The following is a 16,188-nucleotide window of genomic DNA, read 5'->3' as shown; positions in this document are numbered from 1 at the left end:
GCCTGTCCTGTCTCAAATTGTAGTAATGTAATTAAATATTAATTTAGTTTGCAAATGTTTTAAAGTAAATTGTACAGTGAAATTTCCCCAAATTTGCACTGGTGGGCCACCTTTTAAATGATGCTGGAACTGCTGTGGCATTATGAGAGAATTTGTAATAAATAAAATCATTTATATATAAGAAATGCCAAACACCTTAAATATCAGTCTGCTGAGTGTTTACACAGCCATTCAAACACTTTTACTTTATAATAATGTCCCTCCATTGGATATAAGGCAAGTCAATTTAATCCGTTCTTTGCTTGGTTTCGGTGATTGTGTGTGGATTAAAATATATGAATTAAATCTGTAATAGTCTTCTCTCTGCTTACAAGGCATATTTTACTTACCATATTTACCATAATATCAGGCACACACGCGTGTTTAGACTTAAGCAGTTGGAGCCGCTGCTGTAATCTGTGAGCTGTTGTGTATCGTTAGACTATGTCTTTCACTTTGTGTTTTTAGTGAATGAGTTCTTTAAAGGAACAGGCTGTACACATGAGCTGAACACATTTCCCCTACTGGCGCCTATTGGAACTGGGTTGGCTGTGGTGGTGCGTGCAGGTTCAGATCTTCACGACTTCACATATATCACATGCAACATATGATGCCGGGCATTTTCTTTTGCTGTCCTTTATAAGTGCTTTATTGAGGAAGTGTGTGTGTGTGTGTGTGTGTGTCAGGCCCAACCTTCCTGAATAGAAGTTCTAAAGTTGATATCCTGAACTTCATTATTGTGATTAAAAGGTTTGCTTTTTTTGCTATGGCTCTCCATGGGGAAACATTTGGCCACTTAAGGGTTGTGACATTTAGGGGTCCTCCTGCTCCTACAGGAGATGGAGTGGGTTTGTCTAGTATCAACATCCAGTTGTAGTTAGTATAATAACTTAATATATATAGCAGTGTGTAATCACCCAGCATTCATGCAGACATTTTTATATGCACATATTTTTATTTATTGTCTTTGTACTTGTTGTCTACATGCCCTGCCTTGTGTCTTAACTATTGTCCTTGCATTATTGTACCACATGCTAACCTATCACTGCACTGGGGACGTAGCTTACCAGTGTTTGGTTGCACTGTACAACCCTGTGCTGGTATAATGACAACAAAGTTAAATTGTATTTTAAGGTGTTTATTTGTAAACAAAGCCTTTACATCACACTAGTCTACTGTGAACTAGTGCCCTCAAGTCACATTTTGCTAACGTCAACACAAGAGAGGAGGGGTGCAAAGCTTAAAGAAATGAAAAAATGTACATGTATTGTTTACATTCATGTTGGTCAACATCATTAAAGCAGTCAGTAAGACTAGTAGAACTCTACTCAGATCAGGTCACATGAACGTAACACTTAAAAGTGAAATCAATATACATCTGAACCAATAACAAAACTTCCATTGTTCTGGTGGAAATGAGGACAGTACAACATGCTGGTCTAACATTTTCCAACCACCTGACTGACAGTAGCATATTCACATGACTCCTCCGCCTTCTTGATGAGTCTTACTTTCACAGGATCATTACGGCTGGCTGCATCCTTGCTAAAGTTTAGCATTGCGTACATTGGACCTTCAGCAGACTCTCCAGAGTGCTGGGTGTCAACTGCTGAGGAGTCAGAGAGAACTTTGGGTAACTGAGCTGTGGAGTAGATGTTCTGATCAGAAGAGATTGATGGATTTTGAACAGCAGCGTAAAGAGGGTGTGAAAAGTCGCTGGGTCTTGTGGGTAACTGGACATTGCCATAGGTAGTGTGGGAAGGATGTGAGGGATCTGTGGGTGGACGGACAGTGGAGTAGACTGTTGAAGCTCCAGAGTCTGAGGTAGAAATAAGTCTAGTGTCTTTAATCTCCTCATAGTCACTGGCAGCGGGAGGACCCTGAGAGCACAGAGGTCATGTTTATAAATCAGACGCTGTCAGCTGTTAAACTGGTCATAATTGGTTGTTACAGCTATAAACTGTATTACTGTATGCATTTCAGTGTTGGAGTGAGCTGATCTTTGAAATGCAGTCATGACTCACCCTGTGGCTGTTTGAGGAGACTTGGGTGGATTGGTTTGGGGACAAAGTTGGAGCTGAGAAGAAAGAAAACTTGGAATGAACTCTATCAAACACAAACTCAGTAACATTGATTTTCTATAGGTTAGTGATGTTGAACACTGAAAATAATGATGACTTGGGTCTCAAGTGCCACAGACATCTAAGCATTGGTTTTATCATCACTGGTTCAATCCCTGGTGATGCCACAGCTTTCTATGGCCAGGAGTCCCATCCCAATTACTTAGCACAATATTAGCAAGTGGGGGTGTCTGTTAGCTATTAGCTTAACAGAATTGTCAAGTTGAGCCAACCAATGGCAGCTTGGAAAGATGTGTCATTAGTTGTGACACTCTCAAGGTGAAGCTAACAAGGGCATATTAACAACTTTACTTTCTTGCATGTTCATTTGGAGCCAGCAGGGGGTAACATCTGTCCCTCACTGTTAGTCCAGTGGGCAGAGTGCATTTTATTGAGTGATTTTTAGATTGTGATCAGTGTCTCGCCCATGCTATATTCTATCACATTGATTTTGGTCATAATAAATCCAGCTGAAAACTGTAGTGTGTGTGAGTGTGTGTGTGTGTGTGTTACCATGCATCTTGTTTCTCTTCCTACGAGTGAGTATGAAGAATAAGAGTCCAATCAGGAGCAGCAGAAGCAGCAGAATCACACACACAACAGTGATTGGAGCTGATAATGCTGGAGGTGGAGAAATACAATAACAAATAGTAACACAATACTCATATTATAAGATGATCAATAATCCAATCAGAGGTATCTGATCTTGCTGACAATGCCTGAATGAAACTACATGTTTTGTTTAATATCAGGGCAAAGACCAACTAGAATTAAGAGATAAGTCCAGAATTCAGAGCCGTCAAGATCTTTGCTTACTTAGCTCAAGTTTTCCTCTGAAAGCTACTACTTACCATTCCTGAGACTGTAAGTATAAACTGACCATGATGGTCCATCAGTATGACCAGCTTAACTGATCATACCTAGTAGTTTGTGACAATTAAAATGATCTGCTGGTTAATGGCTAAGCTGGGTAATCAGCTTAACCAACTTTCTCACCAGTATAGGGTATGTTTTTTTGATGACCAGCTTTTTAACCACCTTGACCATCAAAGACCACCTTAGACCATATAAAACTAGCTACCAGAAGAAGCTGGTCTGAAGCTGGGTTGTCACTCCTAAGACTGAATCTTAAATAGCTTCATGCTACCCACATAGTACACTTTGTAGGCTTTAAAATAATGACCCCTGCATCCAAACCATACCTAATATGTCCACACATCAAAAGAGTTCAGCCATTACAACATAATTACCCACTGGGCATATTGAGCACTATTTGGGTTAGGGAACCATCTAAGATTCAGCTGATACATAATTCATTAGCTTGCTATTTAGCAAACATTCCATTTGTTGGAATGTAGAAGTGGACAAAAGTCTGTATTTAAATTTCAGTCCAGCCCAGGGGGCAGTCTTTTATTTTACCTTGTGGTCACATTGCATTGTTGGGCTATGCTCAGATAGCTACTTTTGCTAATTTAGATCTCTGAAGAACAGACTAACAGTCCAATGTAACGGGGTATGTACTCACCAGAAACTGTTAGATTGATCTGTTGGAAATAAACTTTGTATCCATTATCAGATTTCCAGTCGGACTCAGCCGCACACCAGTATTCACCAAAGTCTTCCACAGTCAGATTGTTAAAGGTCACAGTAAAGGTCAACTGTTCTTCACCATCACACACAGAGAATTTCCCCTTGTCTATCCACTTTCCACTCTGTTTAACATATGCTTTAGAGTTACAACGATCAGAATTCTCTCTCTTGCAGAGAAACTTGAACTCAGTCCTGTGGGATTGTGGGTACTTGCAGCTGATGTTCACATCTTCTCCTATCCGACCAATCACACTGATGCTCTTCTCATACAGTGGATCTGTGAATCATTAACATTCAGGTGAAACAAAATATAACCAATTAGATGAAAACATTTAGAATGGGAATGGCCAGTAGCCTTGTGCATACAGTGGCATGTAAAAGTTTGGGCACCCCAGTCAAAGCCTCAAACAAATGTTTAGATTTATGTGTTATTTTTGTTTTGTAGAAATAGAGTGGACCAAGAGCACCCTGCAAATGTTAAGACACCCCAAGAGATTTCAGCCCCCAGATAAATTTGACCAAGGTGTCAGACCTTAATTAGCTTGTTCAATAAGAAAATTAAGGAAAGCCAGGCGAGGCAAATCCCCTCTAAGCAGCTGCCTAGTACTAAACACCTACAAATGAGGAGAAGACTGTAAGAAAGTAGGAAAGCGTCTTCAGATAGCTGTTTACTCAGTTTGTAATGTAACTAATAATTTGTACATTTGATTTTGACTTCTTGGCCATCCTTGCGTGTCTTCGCATATGGGATGTGGCCTGTTTTCTCGAGGCCACACCCCATATTCAAAAGCATGACCATATTTTCCAAGAAATTACAAGTACATGCGCAGAGTTACACAACGGGTTGACTCAGAAATTACTGCAAGACAAAGTCATATTCAGACTTTTAAGCAATAAGCTAGATATGTCACACACATACAAATGAAATTATCCAGAGGATGCTGTGATGACGGGGAGAACCAGAGGAACATCTAATAACAAAGTCATGATCTTGCAAAAACGAATATCACATTCAAAAACCATGATAGACCTGGAGTTTCTAATATGGGCATGATGCCGACTTCTATCTGTACTTTTAAGGGGACTTGTAGCTGTAGCTGATGCGAATGGTAAAGGACATTTAATGATACTCACCTTCCTTTATCTCCAGATTCACTGTCGTGTTGCTGCCTTTTTCAACTCCACACTGGTACCTTCCAGAATCATCTACAGTGAGCTCTGTCATCAACACCCAGAACTCTGCACCACTGCTGTTATCAAACACTGAGAATCTTCCTGTATTACTCCACTTATCTTTATCTTCTGTCTTGATCAGCTCAGTACAGCCTGACCGTGAAACTCTACAGAAGTACTTTGGGTTGGATTGTAGCTTTGGCTGATATTTGCACTTAACGAGGACACTTCCTCCTGAATATCCTGTCACATTCCGATAAGCTTTACCACCTCCTAAATAAGGAGAAATGTCCATTAAACAAAGCCTTGATTTGACACCACCGATGCTGAAGATCAGTGTAGAAGTGTATTTTCTTACCTGAAATCAGGCAGAGGGTGAAGATGAGGAGGAGCTTCATTTTGAGCTTATTCAGACTCTCACATCCATACCAGCTCAACTCCACTACAGACAGTCAGCAGAGCTCCTGAACTTCTACCCCAACTCTGTGTCCGCCTGACAATGTTTGTGCTGCAACTTCAGCTGCGTCTTTACCACAAAGTTATGACACTTCCTTTTTGTGACATATATAGAACTAAAGACGTCACTGCAAGATAATTAAGATGTGAAATGTGTAAAGTGGAAAAAATAAGAGTAAGGTAAAGCCTATATATATTTATGGTTCTATATTGTTGTCCAATTTATATTGTTCTCTTACTTCTGTTTTCTTGGTATTATTACTATTTTTCTGCCATATTTTGCTGGCTAACATGACGTTATCTACAATAAATAGAATAATCATTTAAAAGCTTCTTTTTGTGTTTTCTCCTAAATTAAAAACATTACAATATGACAAATATGCAAAAATCTATTAATCTACATGTACTAACTAGTAGTAGTTTTTGTAGTTATACAGTTTAGTTTATATTCTGGAATTGATCCTGGCCTGTATTGTGACTATGAACTTGGATTATGGACACACTAGTAAAGCCTCTTTTACCTTTTACCTCTGTGAGTGTCTGAATCTGTTTGGCATGTTATAGTGTCCTCTGAGGGCTCAGAAGACCTGAAGGGTTCCACACTGACCTATGGTAATACTGCTACCCTATGTTAAATGTCAGCAGAGCTCCTGAAACTTTTACCCCAACTCTGTCTCTGAATGATGTCGCTGCTACATCTTCAGTGGTGTCTTTACCACAAAGTAATGACACTTCCTTTTTATTAACACATATAAGGATAAACACGTCTCTGTGAGAAAATTAAGATATGAAATGTGTAGAGTGGAACAAGTGAGTGTGCAGACACTTCAAATAAATGCTAAAGTATAATATAATAAAATAAAAAGAAGTGGAATTAACATCGAACCATCATCGAACCATAACCAGGATTAAATCTGTTGCTGTTGTTGCTCCAAAAATGAAAGAACAGAACTACCAACCTAAAGTTTGGCCTAGAACCTGCCCACCAGAAGGTAAAGCAAGCCACACTGTGTCCAAACACAATGGTTCTAGTAGTATTTTATATATTTATGCTTTTATATTGTGGCCCAATAAATATGTGTTTCTTCTGCTTTCTTCTTATTATTTATATTTTTCTGCAATATTTTGCTGGCTTACATGGTGTTATAGACAATAAACGGAATGCATTCTGTGTTTTTAGTTGGTTTAGTTTATCTGGTGTTTTCTTCTATTTTAAAAACAAATAAAAAAATGCAAAATTTGGGAAGAACTCCATATTATAGTTTACTACTTAGATGTCACTTTTGTACTTTTAAGTATACTACTAGTTTCCATGTAGGTATTATTGTTGTATGTATTTGAAATATACCTTTAACTGTACCTTAAATACACTTAAATTTAACTATTATAAACATTACTACTGAACCATGTATGCACATCTTTCCCTGTTAAAAAAAACAGCACTATCTAATATGATGCTGGTTTTGCTGGTGAGCAGCGTGTGTTGTTTAAAACATGTTTCTGTTGGAGACCAGAATCTCAACAATGTTAAGATTTGGTTGAAAAGGGAAAGTAAAACAGTTGTCTCTTTCACTGGCAATTTTTTTATAATTAAAAATAGACTCTATTTTCGTAACCCATGGGCTTGTTGTCCAAATTTTTTGCAGAACATGCAGTGACAAAAATGTTAAATGTCAGCAGAGCTCCTGAAACTTTTACCCTAACTCTGTTTCCACCCATCTCTGCTGAGTCTTCAGAGGTGTCTTTACCACAAACTTATGACACTTCCTTTTTATTCACACATATGGACCTAAACACATCTCTGCAAGAAAATGAATATGTGAAATGTGTACAGTGGAACAAGTGAAATGTGCACAGTGGAACAAGAAAGAGTACAGATACTTCAAATAAACTAATGATATGAATTAACATGGAACTGTCACCAGAATGAAATCTGTTGCTGTTGTTTACATTTACATTTAGGGCATTTAGGAGACATACGAAAATGCTTTGCTATTTATTCAAGAATAACCTCAGTTTGAATAGACCAAAATTCAAATATACCTCAAAGTTTAGACACAACTAAACACAAGTCAATATGGAGACCATAGTACTCTACCATTCGCTCCCAAGTACTTTTGGAAGAGGTGAGTCTTCAGTCTGCGTTTGAAGACAGCGGGACCCAGGGGAATTTAGAAACGTTGAAGACGACCCGTGCCGCTGCATTCTGGATAAGTTGCAGGGGCCTGATGGTGCGCAAAGGGAGACCAGCCAGAATGGAATTGCTGTAGTCAAGCCTTGAAGTGACGAGAGACTGAACGAACACCTGGGCGGCCTCTCTAAAGAGGAAGGGTCGAATTCTCTGGATGTTGTACAGGAGAAATCTGCATGACCCAGTTACGTTTGCAACATGGTTTGAGAACAATAACTGATCATCCATGACTACACCAAGGCTTCTAGCCTCTGTAGATGCAGTGACCAGTGAGTTCTCAAAGGAGATGGCAAGAACGTTTTGAAGTTCAGCAGTTCCTGGTATGTACAGTAGCTCTGTCTTGCTGGGGTTGAGTTTAAGGTGGTGGGCACCGCCATCCAAGAAGAGACAGGGCAGAAACCTATGTGTCAGACGGTGGGAAAGAAAGGATGAGTTGCGTGTCATCAGCGTGACAGTGGTAAGAGAATCCATGAGAGGATATCACTTTACCAAGAGAGCCAGTGTAGAGTGAGAAAAGAAGAGGACCAAGAACCGAGCCCTGTGGAATGCCAGTGGAGAGACTACAAGGACCGGAAGTATGCCCCTGCCATGTTACCTGGTATAAGCGTCCCTGCAAGTATGATGCAAACCATTGTCATGCAGAGCCGGAAATTCCAAGGTCGACAAGGATAGACAGGTAGTTTCAGTAGAGTGTGCTGCTTTGAAACCAGACTGGTTAGGGTCCTGTAGATTGTTCAGAGTGAAAAAGAGACAGTTGATTGTAGACGGAACATTCAAGAATCTTTCAGAGGAAAGAGAAAAGAGAAATGGGTCTGTAGTTGCCGATGTCCAAGCTTCTTTAGGATAGGGACAACACTGGCAGACTTGAAGGTTGGTGGTATGTGATTTGTTTATGATAAAACAAATGAAAGGAAGGAGGTTTGGATCAATTGTTTGGTATAGTGTTGATGGAACAGGGTCTTGCGGACAGGTGGTAGGATTATTAGAGGTGAGAAGGTGTAGGAGGTCATCTGTGGAAAGTGGAGAAAGGCAGGACAGAGAAGAGGGAGGAGGAGGGCCGGGTCTAAAGGGGCAAAAGGCAAGGAGGATTGGCGGATCTTGTCAACCTTTTCTTCAAAGAAGAAGACAAAATCTTCTGCAGACAGGGTAGTGGGTGGTGGGGGAGTAGGAGGGTTGAGAAGGGAGGAGAAAATGGTGAAAAGCTTGCGTGAGTCAGATGTTTCCAGTTTCCCCCTGTAGAATGATGCTTTTGCAGCAGCAACTTCCATTCTAGACCTGGAGAGAAGAGACTGATAGGAGTGGAGGTCAGAGTTATCTTGTGGCTTCCTCCACTTTCTTTCAGTCAGCTTAGCTCTTTATGGTTGTTGCAGAGAACATCTGTCAGCCACAGGGAAGGTGGAGATGAATTTGCTGACCTAGATGAGAAGGGCAGAGAAGGTCGACAGAGGTGGAGATAAATGAGAGGAGAGTGTTTGAAGATGTGGAAGAATGGTCTGGACAGTTGAGGCATGAGCTGAGGGGGAGACAGAGCGAAGATTGCAGTAAAGAGTGGAATAACTTGTGGAATTAGTGGTTGAAGGAGTAGAGAGGGGGAGTGAGAAAGAGAGAAAGTGGTGATCGGAGTCCAGAGAAGTAACAGCCACATCTAGAGCATGAACAGGTCTGCTAAAGATAAGGTCCAGAGTGTTCCATGCTCTGTGTGTTGGTTGAATTGACTGGTTGAATGTGAGAGCAAAATGATGATGGAATGGAAGATGGCATGATGACTGGAGTTTCTCTGATGGAAGGTTGAAGTCGCCAAGTAGAATAAGTGAGGCATCAACAGGGAGTTCACTCAAGAGAACATCCAGTTTATCAATGAAATTGCCCAAGGGACCAGAAGGACGATAGAGAACAATGATGTGGAGTCTAGTGGGAGAAGAGACAGTAACAGCATGGTATTCAAAAGAGGAAATGTCAAGGTTAAAAAAAGAGTGAGAGAGAGAGGAGCTAGGCTGTGCCACCACCCCTGACAGTCCTTTGCGGAGAGTGGGAAAATTCAAAAGAGACGAGAAAATCAAAAAACAAAGAAACAAAAAAGTCAAAAACAGAATAAGGCAGTATCCAAACATTAAACTAAAAATGCTAGACAAGAAGTGAAAAAATGGTAGACATCAAAAACAGGTTGAGCGCACAGAAAGACAAAGGGTAAGTAAACACTTGGTATGCAACAATAATCAATGACAATATTCACATCGAGCTAACAACACATGCAGACATAAATACAAAACCAAAACAATAGACACAGGTGAAACCGGTTAGTATTCTGGTGATGTGGATGTGGCCATAGCCCTCCCAGTCTACAAGATAACTGGCCTCCTCACCTCATAGAGTCCAGCAACTGCTGAATGGCATAAACCAGTGTGCCATCCACCTGGCGTCGGGCATAGCCTCGTCCATAGGTCCTGGTCACAGGTTTCAGAAGAGACACATGAAATAAATTAGTGGCCTTGCATTGAATAGGGAGATCTAGTTTATACATCACCTCATTAATATGTTTAAGAATTTGGAAAGGACCAATATATTGAGTCCAGTGAGGTAGTAAGGTTATTAGTGCAAATGCTTTGTGCAAAAATGCTTCCCATTTTATCTGGGGTAAATGGTTGAAGAGAGAGAGAGAGAGAGAGAGAGTGCATGTAACAGAAAAATCAGTTCAGAAGTTGAGTTGAGTTGAGAAGTCTGATGGCTTGGGGGAAGAAGCTATTGCAGAGTCTGGTCGTGTTGGACCGGATGCTGCGGTACCTTCTTCCTGATGGCAGGAGGGAGAACAGTCTGTGTAAAGGGTGGGTGGAGTCATCCACAATGCTGGTTGCTTTGCGGATGCAGCGGGCAGTGTAAATGTCCATGACGGAGGGGAGAGAGACTCCCCTCCGTCCCCTCAGCTTCCGGAGGAAATAGAGACGCTGCTGGGCTTTCTTGGCTGTAGAGCTGGTGTTCAGGGACCAGGTGAGGTTCTCCGCTAAGTGGACACCAAGGAACTTAACTCTTACCGATCTCCACAGAGGAGCCGTTGATGTTGAGCGGAGAATGGTCGTGTCTTGTTTTCCTGAAGTCAACAACCATTTCCTTGGTCTTCTCTACATTCCAGTGAAGGTTGTTGACTGTACACCAGTCCGTCAGCTGCTGCACCTCCTCTCTGTATGCTGACTCATCACCTTTGCTGATAAGACCCAGCACAGTTGTATGTGTTGTATGTGTTGTATGTGTTGGTGAGTATGTTCCCAAACTTGTTTGCTCCTGAGTATCCAATCATCAACTGCAGGAATGTCTGATGCATCAGCAGACCAAGGCATCAGTGGGGGCTGAAAACCTAAGATGGTGGTTTCTAAATGATTTTGTTGCCAAGTGGTCACTGGGGTATACCAGGGGGTTGCTATGTTATTTTTAAGTGGTTGCTAGATGGTTGCTGTGGTGGTGTTAAGTATCCCAGGTGGCTACTATGGTGTCTAGGATGGCTGCTCAGGTGTTGCCAATTGATTGCTGTGGTATCCCAGTGGTTGCTATGATATTGATAAGTAGACGTTTGATGGGTGCTACAGTGTGACAATATAATTACTAAGGTATTTCAGACATGATGATGCTTAGTGCTTGCTGTGGTACAATTATATTTGCAGTTGCTATGCATTGCTACGCAGAAACCCAATCAAAAAGCTGTATACAAGCACAATCTGGAATTAGTGGGGTGTGACTTCTGTATGTGTATCATTGGGATATGAAAATGTTGCCAAAACATCTGCACCCCATTCATTCCTAAGGGAACAAATTGAGCAAAAATTTGTTGCTATGCAGAAAAGTGTCTGATCAAAAAAATGTATACAAGCCTGTATTGCCAGACGTTATGTGGAACAATAAGAAGAAAGGAGAACCAGGGTCCAGAATCGTTGCACAGTTGCACAGTAAAATGGACTCCACCAGGCAGTAGGTAAATGTTGCTAAATTATTGCAATGGTGGTCTCAATAGTGTTGCTAAGTAGCTGCTACGGTATCCCAGGTGGTTGCTGTGGTGTTGCTAAGTGGTTGCTATGGTGTTACTAGGTGGTCACTACGGTATCCCAGGAAACCGTGTGTTCGATCAAATAGTTTTAAACAAGCCCACATCACACAATCAGACTGAACCATCTGGGCAAAACTGGGCACAACAAGTTATATAACAAGTTTGGTAGAAACTCTCCCCACCTTCGCTCTGGTAATGAGAGGCCATAGGTGACACAACATCACCGGTAAGATGGCAGATGTATTGCATCCAAGATTGAGTTGAGACTGCACACTCACCTACAGAGGGTCTACTACTTTACCAGTCTAGCTGTCCCCATTGTGCTTATTGAATGATTTTAACAGTTCTCATAGGGAAAGCAGCAATAGTCCTGAATTTTCTTCTGAATTTGTAGACAATTTGTCTAACCGTAGACAGATGTATGTCCAGGTCTTTTATTTTAGACTAGACTATTAGGATATACATTTGAACAAACACTATTCAGAAGATACATACAGAACAAGCCACCCATATAGCACATTTAAACACACAAAGCCTACACATAAGTGGGGAACTTGTCAAGAGCTGTTAAGGCAGAAGGTACCATTTTTCTTTGCAAATTGGACTTTCATACATTTAATGCTTTTACAATCTTTCCAGCTTTCAGCATCCACGTAACACTCTGGGATCTATTGAAAGTTGTTTAACTGAAGGCATAGTTCATACTAACCAGTCTTTATTAAGTAGAACATTTATGTCTATATATTACATGTCCAATCTCATCTTCTTAACTGTATCACCTTTTGCCAAATAGCTGTTGTTAACATGTGCAGGTTTCCTCAATGTGCTCAGAAAAAAACATTAACAGAACAGCTGTGTGTGTGTTGTTAGTTTAGTTAGGACTGATCCTTCCAAAATGTTCAATTACCTTTTCTTGCAACTGTTGTAATTAATTCACAAATTACTCATCACTAAAAAAAGACTACTGTGCTGGCAACATGTAAAGTGTAATCTAAATCTCTTTTAGTTTATACTGCTCTAACCGTCACATGGATCAGTTCATTTGATTTATCTGCTATAATACAATTAGCAGTACTACTGCCTATTGTACTAGTAAGACAACAATATCCTTTATTAGTCCCACAGTGGGGAAATTCTCAGTGTCACCGCAGAAAAGGGATAGCAAGACACTCAGATGCAAAAATGTAGATAAATTACACTATATACACTCAATATAAATAATAGAAGTAAAAAGCAATAACAATATTATACTAGTAACAATAGTTATATATGAGATGCAAAGACGAGGCTTTGAAATGTCACTTCAAAATGTAATATATATAAAATATCAAATAAAATCATGAACACACTTTTTCACAGTGCTTTAATTTTTGCACTAGTATATACCTTTTCCCATGTAGACATGCATGAAGTACTAGACCTGAGTAAAAGTACAAGTGCTCTATTAAAAAAGTGACTTGAGTAGAAGTAGAAGTCTTCTTTAAGGACCATACTAAAGGGAAAGTACTAGTATATAACATTTTTGGTACGTAAGTATTGCTAGTAGTTTATTTTAAAATGTACTATCTAAGTACTGAAAGTAAAAGTACATTACTGTGTTCTGTAGTTCTTACAAAAAGCAGTCAAAAGTCTGAATATCAGTGTTTATATTATTTCAGATGCTCAGACTTAAGGACTGTCACACTTCCTCTGTTACGGTGTGATGTGTGGTTTGGACTCAAGTACAGTTAAACTTTTTGCTTTATTATTATGATTAAAATTAAACTACCCCTCTTATGGTGTGTGCTTGGTGAGATTGGTGACTGTTGTGCTTGAGCTCCCAACCCTGGTAATGGGAGTGTACTTCAAGTGTACTTCCACTGCACCACCACAGCTGTAAGAGGTGGCAGTATAAACACTGTTCATAAGCAATATAGAAAACGGCGGGAAAACAAACAAAAGAAAAACCAGAAGTGATGTTTACTCAAACAAAAGACAACAACTCAAATACTTTTCTCTGTTAACTTCAGCTTTTCACTGTTCACAACTTAGACTGTTTTTTCTTTTAACTTGAGAGGGAGGGGATAGCGGTCTTTCACAGTGATCACGTTTAGGCCCCTGTCCAGATGAGGAATGACTGACTCTGGCTTAGGGTCTCTCTGAGGGGGTTCTTCCTTGTGACCCACACAAGCCCCCTGACAATGTGACCCCCAAGCATAGACTGAGCGGGTTGTCCAATCTATTCGTGGGTTGTGGAGTTCCAACCAGGGGTAGCCCAGCACCAACTGCAGATGAGGTGCCTGAGTCAGGTACAATTCCACCTGTTCAGTGTGCACCCCAATTCGCAGTGTTATTGGTTGGGTGCGATGGATGCCACAATCCTTCCATCTATGGCATGGACGGGTAGTGGGTTTTCCAGGGGGTCCATGGGAAGGCTGAGACTAGCTGTCAGTGTGCTTGTATACAATTGCCCACAGCCCCAGAATCCACAAAGGCTGTCAGCGATTTATGTTGGGAGGTCCAGGCTAGAGTAACCGGGAGGTGAAATCCCGAGATGGGGGATACCACATGGTCTAAGGCCGGGTTAGACCCTCTCGTTTCCCGACTTACGAAGGACTGTCTTAGACCTATCCCCCGAGACGGGTCGGGGTGGTAGATGGTCAGGTAATCGGGCCCCTCCCATACGTGCTCTTTCTCTGGCCCTCTGATGTATGCGGTTGTCCAGGCGGATGCACATGTCGTAGAGGTCGGAGAGTGTAGAGAGTAGGTCATGAGTGGCCAGCTCGTCTTTCATCTTGCCATTAAGACCTAGCCCACGCTAGAGCTCGGTCCGTGTCACCATGTAGGCCAGTGACACCATGTAGGCCACTTTGGAGTGCTCTGTGGGGAACCGGGAAGGTTGCTGCTCGAATGCGAGACTGCATTGCAGCAGGAATCCTCTGCATTTGTCTGATTCCCCAGTGTAACGCTCAGGTGTAACCAAGTGGGCCTCATGTCCAACCGTGGCTACCTCAGGAGGAGGGAGTGGGACCGGCTGTGCGGCAGTCTCAGGGCAGGCCTGTGTGGTCCCAGCCTGGCCTGTAACCAGCTGGTTCAACCGCTCTGTGATCGCCAATAGCAGTTGCTCATGCCAGCCGATGGCCGTGCCTTGATGTTGTAAAGCTTCCTTAATCAGCGCCAACTCTGCTGAGTCCATTGTTGGTCGCACCTTTCTATTACGGTATGATGTGGGGTTTGGACTCAAGTGCAGTTAAACTTTTTGCTTTATTTTTATTAAATGAAACAAGGTGTGTGCTAGGTAATTGAACTCCCAACCCTGGTAATAGGAGCCCAGTGTATTTCCACTGCGCCACCACAGCTGTGAGAGGTAGCAGTATAAACACTGTTCATAGGCAATATAGAAAACGGCAGGAAAACAGACAAAGGAAAAACCAGGAGTGATGTTTAGTCAAACAATAGACAACAACTCAAATGCTTTTCTCTTTTAACTTCAGCTTTTCACTGTTCACAACTTGAACTGTTTCTTTTAACTTCAGCTTTTTTCTTACTGTTCACAACATAAACCCACTGCTACCATTCGCCCCTCTACAAAAGTGCAATGGGGAATTGTGTTTGGCTGGGTGTATTTATACTGTGCCACACAGGTGGGTCTGGTCAGCGTTGATACCGCTGGGGATTCTGGGGCTTGGAGTTCTTTGCTTTCATACTTTGCTGGCCAGGCCCCCTACATGCTGCCTGCTCACAACCTCTGGCTTTAGTAGAAGGACAGGACTGTAGAAGACAGAGTTCATAAACATGAGTCTTCAGTCAACTTTCTAAACAAATTAGCCAAAAAGAGAGAAAGCTGAACAGACCTGACTTAACCTGCCACATAGCCCTGCCACAGCTTCAGGCCCTGAGCTTCACTCTCTGTAAACTCAACTACAGCTGAAAGATCTCAGGCCATTAAGCCACATACAAGTATTTGAAGGTGGTGAAGATGGAGGTGTTTCTTCTGGTGTTTTTTCTTCCATCTGGAAACAAACTAACAGAGCTCTAGCGTTAGTGTCCACACTGCAACAGCAGAGTGAGAGGAAGAACGCAGCATGCTCACTCATGGCTTGATCACTTGTTCGGTTCAATGTTGAGGCGACTTCATGAAACCTGGTGACGGTGCCATCTTGCGCTCTGGTAGTGATGATGTGGGTTTGAAATGATTCGTACCATTTTTGTAATTGTAGCATGTAATGATGCAGCACATAAAAAATAACAAAGTAAAAGTGGAAGTAGGAGAAAACAGAATACTCCAGTAGCTACAGATACAGTATTTTAGTACTGAAGTAAAGAAGTGAAGTAGTTCTGCTTCCTTACTATACATCTATGTACACTGCTCCAAAAAATAAAGGAAACACTCAAATAACACATCCTAGATCTGAATAAATGAAATGTTCTCATTGAATACTTTGTTCTGTACAAAGTTAAATGTGCTAACAACAAAATCACACAAAAATCATCAATGAAAATCAAATTTATTAACCAATGGAGGCCTGGATTTGGAGTCACACACAAAATTAAAGTGAAAAAACACACTACAGGCTGATCCAACTTTGATGTAATGTCCTTAAAAC

The 16,188-nt window shown here is 41.3% G+C and overlaps 2 protein-coding genes across 2 annotated transcripts in view; one reads left to right on the top strand and one right to left on the bottom strand.

Moving 5' to 3' along the window:
• Positions 1-16,188, top strand: part of LOC140565122 (NLR family CARD domain-containing protein 3-like) — a 110,680-nt gene that overhangs the window by 30,908 nt on the left and 63,584 nt on the right. The window lies entirely within an intron of this gene.
• On the bottom strand, positions 1,162-5,342 carry LOC140565029 (uncharacterized). The gene is made up of 6 exons (XM_072690777.1): positions 5,281-5,342; positions 4,884-5,195; positions 3,685-4,026; positions 2,673-2,780; positions 2,064-2,116; positions 1,162-1,919 (listed from the first exon to the last, which is right to left on the bottom strand). Exons 1-6 carry the CDS (start codon positions 5,318-5,320, stop codon positions 1,479-1,481), a joined length of 1,296 nt encoding a protein of 431 aa, XP_072546878.1. The 5' UTR covers positions 5,321-5,342; the 3' UTR covers positions 1,162-1,478.

Source organism: Salminus brasiliensis, chromosome 11 (genome assembly GCF_030463535.1).
Source record: "Salminus brasiliensis chromosome 11, fSalBra1.hap2, whole genome shotgun sequence".
NCBI classification, from domain to species: Eukaryota; Metazoa; Chordata; class Actinopteri; order Characiformes; family Bryconidae; genus Salminus; species Salminus brasiliensis.
Note: the sequence above shows the minus strand (reverse complement) of the source record. Positions and strands in the feature narration are given on the sequence as shown.